Below are 11,406 nucleotides of genomic sequence, written 5' to 3' on the forward strand. Positions count from 1 at the left end.
AAACCCTCAAAGAGCACACAGCTACCAAATATTAACATCTAATTTATACTGAACAACAGTCGGACTAACACAGATGAAGACAAAAGTTCCCAAATGTATCCTCTTATTTCTCATAGGAACTTCTCCTTGCAGAGAAATGGGCTAAGATGAACAAGCTTCCTTTCCCAAAGATAGATCCGTATGTGTTCGATCGGGAAGGACTGAAGGAGTGTTATGTCTTTAAACCCAAGAATCCTGATGTGGAAACGGACTGTCCAACTATCATCCACTTTGTGCTAGCCAACATCAACTTCAGAAAGTACAAGGCTCCAGGTATGCTGGGAATAGATTCTGCCTCACAAAATAGCAACCGGACAAATACTATACCAGGGAGTGTCAGAAGAGTACCACTCCACCTGCTGTTACAACATGGACAGGTTCCTCTACCTTGATCAATAGTTGCTACCTTGAGACCCAGAATGCTTTCCTTATTTTTGTCTCAAGATCCCAGAGTACCTTAAAATCCAGAAACCTAAAAGCCAAGGACTACCTCAGCAAAGTATCCTAGAATTTGGGATTGGGTTTGATTTGATTCATTGGTGCACTTTTCACAGGGGATGTTAAAATGGTTTTACAATCAGTCTATGAGACAGTGCTTTTTACAGAGCAAATTATTCAAAAAAAACCATGTGAGAATGTTTAACTGGCAGCACAATTAATGTAATCTAGGAGTACTCTACACCTAATGATTTCAGGTTGCCATGTTAGATTTCACAGAATATGGAATTAAAGTTCAAAATGCAGTCATTTCCCCCCCAACTCCAGAGGAGTCTGGGAACCCTTTATTATCCCAGAGAGTGACAGGCAGAATGTTTAGGTCTCTAAAACCTGTATTATTTTACAACCCGAGACTGTAGTTTTCCATTATGTGAACAACCCTCTTCCCTCAAAACCAGGAAAGATGGATAAAGGGAATATGCTGAAGTAGAAGGTCTTTCTAGACTTCTTTGGATAGGAAAGGATCAACAAGGCTTAGAAGTTATTATGGGAAACATATCGTAACTCTAGAGAGGAAGAATTAACTAGGGGTTTTAGTTTTCAAACAGTGGAGCCCTTGAAGCTTAAGGAATTTTCTATCACTATTCATTATGAAGGAGATTGCTATGAGGATGTGCGTGGACTGAAGGTAGTTAAAGTTTTGATTTGTGTTCATCCAGAAGCAGAGTTTTAGGAAAGGATCAGTCAGGACTGAGGATGGGTTAAAGGGAGGGAAAGCAGCCAGTGAAGAATGTGTTAGCAAACTATCTACCCCAAGCAGAACCTGACCCCTTTTCTGGGGGAATCTACGAAATGAGATAGAATTGATTCTAGAATCATCTTTTCCAACCATGAACCAGATGCAGAGGAGCTAGACTTATATACAACTGCATGGAGTCTGGTTGATTGGGACTAATGCAAACAATTTATTTACCTTTATTTCCAGAGTGATGCTACAGAGAGACAGAGAGACAGAGAGAGACAGAGACAGAGAGAGGGGGTGGAGGGGGAAGTCCATGAGGCACAGAGATAGGACACTGACAACTGGAAAGCATCTGTCTGTAGATATAACGTGTTCAAGTCTAATTCCAGGGTTATTCCAGGTCCTGTGGCCCCTCTGTCTTCAATGTTGATTTGAGTTCTTATTCCTTGAGGTTTAGGGATATCTTGTATTTTCAAAATAACACCATGGATGACTCTTCTGCTATTTAGGTGTTCCAAGAGAAACCCAAGAAGAGAAAGAAATAGCTGATTTTGACATTTTCGATGATCCCGAATCACCATTTTCGACTTTCAACTTTCAATATCCAAATCAAGCATTCAAAAGGCTTCATGACTTGATGCACTTCAATACCCTGAACAACATTGATGTAAGTATCTTCGGTTATGGCATGATAATACCTTGGTTGCTTTCAGAGCCCATGGATGCAGCTGTGTCTTTTGAAACAAAGTTAAGACTTACAAATGAAACAACCCAAAATGTGCTACTTCACTTCTTATACATAAATCATTTTACAAACTCCAGAAGAACCCTATGAATCTACAAGGCATGTGACTCCAAATTGGCAAAGCCTAGGCATTTTAAATGATGAGCTGTTTTCCTGAAATCTCTAGCATAAAAATAAATTATAAACAAGGAGGGAAATGATGTGAAGGAAATAGAAGAGCAAGAAAATGAGTGTAGCCGGAAGTTTAGTTAATCAGCAAAAATTTCATGATGTGATTGTTAGTGAATGTGTTCATGCTTTTACATGCAGTGTGTGTGTGTGTGTGTGTGTGTGTGTGTGTGTGTGTGTGTGTGTATGTGTATCTTGGTAATGTTGCCAAATGAACTCTTCCTTATTTTTAGGTACTGTTGTTTGATTTAGAAACCTTAGGAAGAAGTTCTTATCTTCAGCATTAGTTATTTCTTTTTTTGGGGGGAGGGGGTCCGGTTGTGGGACCTGAACTCTGGGCCTGGGTGCTGTCCCTCAGCTCTTCAGCTCAAGGCTAGTGCTCTACCACTTGAGCCACAGCGTCACTTTTTGGCTTTTTTCTTTTTGCTTATGTGGTGCTGAGGAATTGAACCCAGGGCCTCAGGCATGCAAAAGCGCTCTACCACTGAGATACCTTCCCAGCCCAGCATTAGGTATTTCTATCATTAATCTGCTGCTTAGAACCTGTGTCTGTGAGATTCTTTAGTCTGAAAAATCGTGTGATTAAATCATTAGCTTCTGGTCCCAAATCATAATTTCTGACAAAAGATGATCAGTTGTGAAAGCTCAAGTTCATTGGCTTACTTGGATTTTGTATATTTGAAAAAAAAAAGAATAAAGGAAAAAAATGAAGTACAGAAAGATATCATGTTTAATTTGTCAGTGTGTTTGGAGGCTAAATGAATGCCACAAAAGAACTCAGTGTTAAGTGTTCTGTTTCTGTGGGATTTAATTAAATTTGTGAGCTAAGTGAACTTTGGCACATCAAGTTTGTTGGCCTGTTCAATTTGTCCTGAGATTATCCATGATAATCGTGTGCAGTCACTACAGCTGGGTTGTGTTTGGCTTCTATTTTGTAAATATATGATTTTTTTACTAATAAGTTCTGTGACTAAGATTCTTTTCAGCCTGCCTTTGCAAAGAAAATAAACATAGTTAATGTATACTGCATATGATTTTCTCAGTATATTTATTCCTCATTTATATTGCTTATAAGTGCATATTTGAAATCTTCATGCTTCATTATTTCTGTGAAAATTTACAGTATATTAAGAGAGAAAATTAGTGTATTAGTCTATTAGCCTATGAAATGAGTCAACAAAAGTTCACAAAAGAGTTGTGTTTTATAAAGTCCCTTACTAGGAGAAAGCAAAGTCAGCTAAGGAGTTATAATGTCTATCTTTGAAGTGTGAAAATGTATTCCATATATTTCTTGGAATGAAACTTACTAAATATCATAGGTCATCCTGAAATGGAAAGAGCTAGATTATAGAAACAACTTGTTGGACTTGAGAATAAACACACACATATATTTCCATCTTAAACAACTATATTTCTCTTGCTCTTTTCGGTTATGGTTTATAAAACCTGTTCAAATAGTTTCTGTAAGAAGTGATATAGTTCCAGTTAAACATTGTACAAAGCCTTCTTCAAGGTAGATTGTTTGACACATAAGTGTGAAAGTTAAAGTTAAAGCCCCAACAAAAATAGACTGAATTCCAAACTAAATGTCTTGACTTATAGCACATTCAATGTTGATTCATCACAACCCATTAAGTAGGCACTATTAAAGAGCTTCTGCTACCATTTCTGGCATGGCATGTAGAGGCTAGGTCATGGGTTATATATCATTTTGAGATCCAAAAGGGGTTACATGTATAACTTCAAATAGACTTCTCACACCTTAGAACTTTGGTTTCCTCATCATTAACACAGATGTCATGGGACCAATCATAGTGACAGTAGTGAATACATAATTAGGTAATGTATGAATAGTGGTCTATAAGTGGAAACTCGCTAGGAGATGGGAATCTGAGCTTTGCAGCATGTCCATCCTGTATCCTTGGAGGTCCAAAGGAGCTACATGACAAGACCTTTGCAGATATATAGAATGCATGGTGTAGACAAGTCTCTACAAGTAATGCCTGACTAGGCAGCAAGTCAATGTTTTCTGAATGAATGAATGAATGTAGGCCTTCTCTTAAAACTATATGAACATTGAGATACATATTTAAGTGATCACTCTGTGTGTGTATATGTGTGTGTGCGTGTGTGTGAGAGAGAGATAAAGCTTTAAATGATTACATTCTATCTCTCTTGGTGACCTCCCATGTGCACTTTAATGGAAAATATTTTTTAGCCATTATCAAAGCTTCCTGCTAAGTGATAATGCATATATAAAGAGCAATTCGATTTTGCTGAGATTAGCATGGGGGACAGTTGTTAGGATTTAAATCCCATCCTAACACCATTTGGAAGGAGGGAGATACTGATGTAAATTTCAGTACGATGACACATAACTGCCAGAGTTGGTTGAAGATGGCAGACCCTGGGATATAAACTCAGCACGTACAGTTGCTTGCCTGCCAATCCTTACAAAGATCCTTTCCCATTTGGTGTCCATTACCAGTGTGTGTGGCTGAAGGCAGCTTCTCCTCTTCAATTCGTCTTCCAATTTGACTCTCATCTGAGACAACTTTCACCCTGCCCACAACAACCATGTGTTCCTATCGCCACATTTTCCCAGGACATTGTAGATGACCCACTTTTGTACATGCTACATTTCGTCTTGAGAGGTTTTCAGTTCTGTATTTGCTCACTTCATGACAGCAGCCTGTGTTTCAGCATTGGGTTTCTGCTCTTTCTTAGCCCTCCCAAATTCCTTTGCACTGAACATGGCCTCCGTGCCTTTACCATGACAAGATTAGGGTATTTCAGTCTGCTTCCTTGGCTTCCTTATTAGACCAATGTATAGTGGCTTGCACTGGTAGGCAGGCAGTACGTGGAGGAGGCAAAGGCCTTGGAATCAGACCAAATTGGGTCTTGAGATCTTCACTTCGCTTCCTCTTAGCTGAGTGATCTTTGACACATAGGCTGCACCTTCCAAATTTCACTTTCTTCAACTGTAAAGGGAAATAGTGATTCAGATGTTACAGGATCCAAATGGAGTTTAAGTGAAACAATATAACTTAAGGGCATGATGTTTAATAGACATGCAGGAAATTGAAATAGCAAATATAGCAATGGCAGTAATTATGATTAGTGTTTGCAGTTTTTTCTACTTTTAATTATAAATTACAAAACCTGTATAAGCAATGACTTGTCAACTTTGTATCCTCCAGAGATGTTAATAATGCCTGTCCCCTAAGAGGAGATACAGTGTATTCATAAGATTTGTAAAATGTTCACTGATGCTCCTCACCAACTCCCCTACCAACCTTCAGTAGCCAGTGTCAGGTACAAAGTGCTGTTGGTTACATGCAGAGTTTCCCACCATAAGGAATCTCTACAAAATGTATTCCTGGCCAGATTGCTCACAGCTCAGTTCATAAACTGAGAGAACACCTCAGTTCATAAACCAATACTTTGCTTTGGAGGCAGGACACAATCTTAGTACCGATTCTGTTATGACAGTGGAAGACTTTGTTTTTCAGTCTCATTCCATCAATGAATGCTGTAAGTGTATTCTGCCATATTCCCTGATGCTATTATTTTTACTTTACAAACATAAAGTTTGAGTCTTTACATTTGTCTAATAATTTTGCAAAACACCTAGTAGTAGATGTTAATTAACATAAGGGAAAGTACAACTTAGTACTTTTTATTTATTTTTATTGTAAAGATACTGTACAGAGGGGTGACGGTCACATGAGCAAGGTAATGAGTCCATTTCCTATGGAGCATTATTACACCCTCCTTTATTTTCCCCATACCAGCCCTTTCCTCCTCACCTCCCCAACTCCTCGCTCCCCGCTTTCCCTTCGCTCCCCGCAAAGTTGCAATGTTTGTTTTCAACATAGTGTCTTGGATATCTCATTGTTACAATGGGTCATCCTATATCCTTATTTCAGCATTTTGTTATTTCCCTTCCCCTCCCCAAAGTAGAAAAATGTATATACAAGATGCAGGACACTGGAATCAAACACAATAACAACAGGAGTTGTATCACAGGGGAAGCACATACAAAGAAAAAAAAAAAATCACATTGTACATTATAAGTGCATTAAAAAGAATAGCAACAAAGATAAAACCTCTTGTGTCTCTATCTTAGGGTTAATTAGTTCTTAACTTAATCATATTCATCATCATGGTAAGAGCATCTAGCTACAAGTCAAGGTTCTTGTCTTTTTAAAAATAATTTGGAAGTCTGTTACAGTATATCATGGCCTATTTTATTGGGTATGTATGGAAGGAAATAATCCTTTCTTGTATATCATCTGAGTCAGCATCAACACTCCTAAACTAATAAGAAGACAAGTAAGCATAAAATAGAAAAAAATAGAATTAATTCATTTGAACTGAACACCAGTGGCTTCTGCCTGTAATCTGAACTACTCAGGAGGCTAAGAGATGAGGATTGTGGTTTGAAGAGAACCCAGACAGGAAAGGCTGTGAGAGTCTTATCTTCAATTCACCACTAAGGAGCCAGAAGTAGAGCTGTGGGCCATAAGAACTAAAGCTAATGGACAGCAATTAGGCCCTAAGTTCATGCCTCAGAATGGGCACTCAAAATAATAACAGAGTTATTTGGGAAACTTAAAATGCCCTAGTTATATGGATTCTTTTCCACTTCTCCGAGCAGTAATCCTTCCTCCTACATGAAGAAGTGATCTCCCTATCCTGTAGTGGGATCACTACTAATAATCTGTTTTTAGAAGGAGCCTCTCCTACTCTTTCTCAGTAGTTAATTGTAGCGTGTGCTCTGCCACTTGAGCAAAGCCTCCAGCCAGGCATTTTGCAAGTTATTTTAGAATGGAGAATTACAGACTTCTCTGCCTGGCTTGGTCATGCTCTACCATCCTTTGGAACTCAGATCTTCCTGAGTAGCTAGTAGCTGCAGGTGTGAATTACAGCTGCCTGGCTGTATTTCAATTCATATTTGGAAGGCAGTGTTAGCTGTCAGATTCAGAAACTTTTTACTTCTCTTTCAAAATACACCACAACTTTCTCTTAGGCTCTTGTTTTAGGTTTGGTTGTTTTCTATTGTGATTACAAACACATTGACTACAAACCTCCAAATTTGATCTTTCTTTTTATGTTTGATACTACTGGGATTCACCTCTGGTCCTTATGTCTACTACTTAGGCTCTGTAACCATTGCAGAACATTTCCAGCCTTATTTTTAGTTGATTATTTTTGAGATAGGGTCTTGCTCCCTGCCCAGGAATGATTCAACTATGTGAATTTTTCCTGGAGCTAGAATAACACTGGTGGGCCAATGCTTAGCTGGTCAGTGAGAAGGTAGCTCATAAATCGTTTCTTCCTGGGCTGGCCTTGAACTTTGATCCCAACATTCTCAGCCTCTCAGGTAATTAGAATAACAGGTATGAACCACCAGTGCCTCATTAAATTTCTTTCCTAAGGGAAGAGGAAAGGAGAGAGATATTTTTATACTCTGTAAAATGATTTTCTTAAATTTCTATCTTTATTGAGAAAGAATTAGGGAACCTAGCTCAACAATTCGTGACCCCTTGAATAACACAGTTCGGCAACAACATGGGTTAGACTTTGAGATGGGCAGAAGGGATGGCAAAAGCTGAGAGATAAGGCCTTGCCTGTCACACTAACAGGAAGTATTTCAGACTCTGCGTTTCAGAGGAGAATGAGAGGAAATAGAAACAAGCACTTGAAGATTACTCTTGGTATAAACAGCACATGAGCTTGAAAGATGACATACTGCCTTTTTGGATACATCTATTCGTACCATGACAAAAGGTTTAAATATAGCCGCTGACATAGTGTTGAGTTTAGCTTCCGGTTATATTACAGCATTGACTCCCACCACCTGGGTTATGCTCTCAGCCTTAAACTGAAAACTGTTTAATGATTTGCTAGTATAGTGTTTCTCTGCCACCTAGTGGTTGCACATTAGACCTGCATTGAGTTTGGGTTTCTTCGCATTATAAATATCAGTGTTCTTTTCCCTTTTTGAGAATGGCTTATTTACAGCCAAGGGTCCACTTTTGGAAAAATTTACTATTCTGTGACATCGATATTAATGTTTCTGTTCTCATGAGTTCATTATAGAGGAACTGGCAGCCACTATTATCAAACATATTTCTACTGTGGCGTTTTCTAATCTAAAGATTTTCAGGTACTTGAAAAGTTTTTTGTTTTTGATTTTGTTGTGTCCTTGAAACTTCTCTGCAAAAAGGCGTGTTATTTCTCCAGCTAATAAGCAAAAGTAGAAATCATGATGGGCATGCTAACTTGTGTCTTTAGAAAGACAAATTGCTAAAAGAAGACAGAGTAGGACACTTTGAATGGTGGAATTGCTATTGAATTATAGTGTATAAAAAGATTATTCTTTACTATATTTAAAAATGTTTATAAACCTTATCACCTAACTACTAACTTACAGCTCCTACTTTTCCTCACAAATAACTTAGGTGTAACAACACGAATAAATGCTAGTTGTGCCAGACATTGCCCGAAGTACTATATATAAGTGATCTCCAACATTTATGCACCCTGAATTAGAAACACCATTCCTATTTTTTTTATTCGCATGCTGGTACTAAAGCTTGAACATAAAGTCTCTTGCTCTCACTTGCTTTTTTCGCTCAAGGCTGGTGTTCAATGACTTGAGCCACAGCTCTATTTCAAGCTATTTGGTGATGAGTTAGAGATAAGAGTCTCATGGACTTTCCTGCTTGGGCTGGCTTTGAGCAGGGATCCACAGATCTCAGCCTCTTGAATAACTAGGATTACAGGCGTGAGCCACAGGTGCCTGACCTACAACATTCCTATTTTAAAGAAGAGGCAATTAGATCAAGGGCTTGGACTACTTGTCCTGGATCTCACACATTCACCAAGGGATAGTGCCACAGGAATAATCAGTAAGATGTGAACCGATATATTATTTTTAAAAGTGTGTAACTGAATTATATTTATCCTACAAGTTGCTCTTTTCTATAATAGGAAAGGCTTACAGGGATGATCAGCCTTTTTTAAATTTTTTATTATTAATTTTTTATTGCGAAAAAACTGTACAGAGGGGTTACAATTACAGCCTTTTTTTTTTTTACACTTCCTAATAAAAGGAGTAAGTGCAAAGGCTATTTATATTTGGATATTTATCAGGTAATTCCTGTTCCATACAAAGTTATTAACAGAGACAGACAGCACTGACTAGCCCGTGAGATCACAGGAGGAGCATCCGTGTCTGGTTCATCACGTATGAAATGATTTCATGGGCCTTATACCTCCCACCGGCCAGACATTCCCCTCCCCTAGAGGCCTCTGCCGCCTGGCCTGATATTAAGTCACAGAGCATATTAAGTCACAGAGCATAGATTACTTGAGGTCACCCAAGGATCTCCTCCAGGCTTTTTGGACCACGCTTACTTAGGGAGTATGTGGGACTGAGAAAAGTCCTCTGTGCATGCCTCGAAGGCTGGATGGGCCATAGGAAACCTACGGGGGAGGAGGCCGTGGGATCTGAAGCAACTCAAACTTGCCAAGAGTTTCTCTAAATAGCATGAGCCGAAGCACATGGACAATGACTTAATAATGTCCCCGAGGAGAGTGTGGGAGATATTGTGGAACACCCCATGACTTGTGTTTGTTTCTAGTGCCCTGAGACAGGTATGTGGTTCTTAGTTAAGATGACATTTACAGCCCCTTCCCTGGGGAACGAGGTCTTCTCCAGGTCAGTTGGGTTCTAGAGCAGGAGCAGAACAATGTACTGAACAGGTCCTGCTTCCGAAGCTCGTTTCTGTTACTCTGAACTATCAGTTCTGCCCAAATAGCACAATTTTCTCTTGTCTCTTAAAATTCCCAGCTAGGTTAACAGGACACTGCCTCTATTTTCTTCTTTTCACTGTGAATTCTGATACATAAAGGTTATTCTGAACAAAAAATGGCAGTGTGTTATTATCAGTGAAGTCACAGATAAGGTGTTTCCTAGCTAAAATTCTGTAACTGTGTGATTGAGTGTATTTCTGCAGCAAGGCTTTCTCCTCTCACTAGGGGGCATCTGGAATCACTGCAGTCTCCAATCCCTTTTGTCTACTCGAAAAGATATAAACGGTAGGGTAGGTCTAGGGTAGGTCTGTGTTCCATATTACCACCTTCCTTGTGAAAGATAGATCAGACTCATATTTTCTATACTACAATTTTATTCCCAATTTTGCTCCCAGAAACATCTGGAGCAATCCTAGAATTCTTCTTTAGTAGAAGAAGGAAGGATAGCTTACTGGATTTGAGTTTAATCACAGTACAACGTGGTATGTCGATTTCATATGTATAATATATGCATGACCCAGATTTCTCTCAATGTATATCAAAAAGAATACACTGAGAAAACATACGTTAGATGTTGGCTTTTATCTGTCATCGGTTCACAGGGACTCTGATTATCTTCTCTTCATCTGTAGGTGATAAAAGATGCTATCATCGAAAGCATTGAGTACAGAAGACAGAATCCATCTCGTTGCTCCGTTTCCCTCAGTAATGTGGAAGCAAGAAGATTTTTCAACAAGGAGTTTCTAAGTAAACCCACGGTGTAGTCTGAGTGTGGGAAGATCAGCCTTTCCTAATGCTGAAGGTTACCTGTAATTCCATGACAACTGGATTTAAAAGCACAGATTGGACTGAACCTAAGAAATTGGCTAAATCTGCAGCTGTTCACCCATATGGAAACAATGCTGTTACAGTGGTGAGGTTGATCAGTGGTGTGAATCATGTAGCACTGTATTTAGTAATCAGTTACTGCCAGTAGGAATTTCCTGATATCAGTTGTAGTTTTAAATAATCCTTACCAACCTTCCTTGTTCCTTTCTCTTGTTTCTTGATGTAGTTTTCTTTTCAAAATATTTAATGGTTGAACTTCTTTAAGTAAGGTTTCCCATTGTGTATGAATGTTACTCACTACTGAGATTCATTCATGCCATGGAATAACACTATTTTTATTTATATATGCATACATATAGATGAAATAAAGTACTTCAATATGAAAATAAACATAGATGTCTGACCTACTCTTTTGAATGAACATTGAACATTGAACATTTGAGCATTGTTACTATGAGAGACTTTCCAGATTCACTGCTTTCCAACACAAACAGTACTATACTCAAATGTGAAACTTAAAAAACATTGAAATCATGATAGTTAATTTTGTAACAACCAACATGTACAATATGTGTATTTTGTTCAATCAGGGTGTATTCCTTCAGTAAGTATAAAAACTATC

General features: G+C 38.5%; 1 protein-coding gene across 2 annotated transcripts in view; it reads left to right on the forward strand.

Annotated features, from left to right (window-relative positions):
- Pla2g4a (phospholipase A2 group IVA) overlaps positions 1-11,174 on the forward strand; it is a 127,394-nt gene extending 116,220 nt beyond the window's left edge. For both annotated transcript variants that reach the window (XM_042674499.1, XM_042674500.1), the window contains exons 16-18: positions 117-312; positions 1,729-1,886; positions 10,589-11,174. In XM_042674499.1, the coding sequence (XP_042530433.1) occupies positions 117-312; positions 1,729-1,886; positions 10,589-10,720 (486 nt within the window). In that variant the 3' untranslated portion in view covers positions 10,721-11,174. The remainder of the gene's footprint in view (positions 1-116; positions 313-1,728; positions 1,887-10,588) is intronic.
- Positions 11,175-11,406: the final 232 nt, after the last annotated feature.

Source organism: Dipodomys spectabilis, unplaced genomic scaffold (genome assembly GCF_019054845.1).
Source record: "Dipodomys spectabilis isolate Male_0828 unplaced genomic scaffold, ASM1905484v1 ptg000019l, whole genome shotgun sequence".
Taxonomy (NCBI): domain Eukaryota; kingdom Metazoa; phylum Chordata; class Mammalia; order Rodentia; family Heteromyidae; genus Dipodomys; species Dipodomys spectabilis.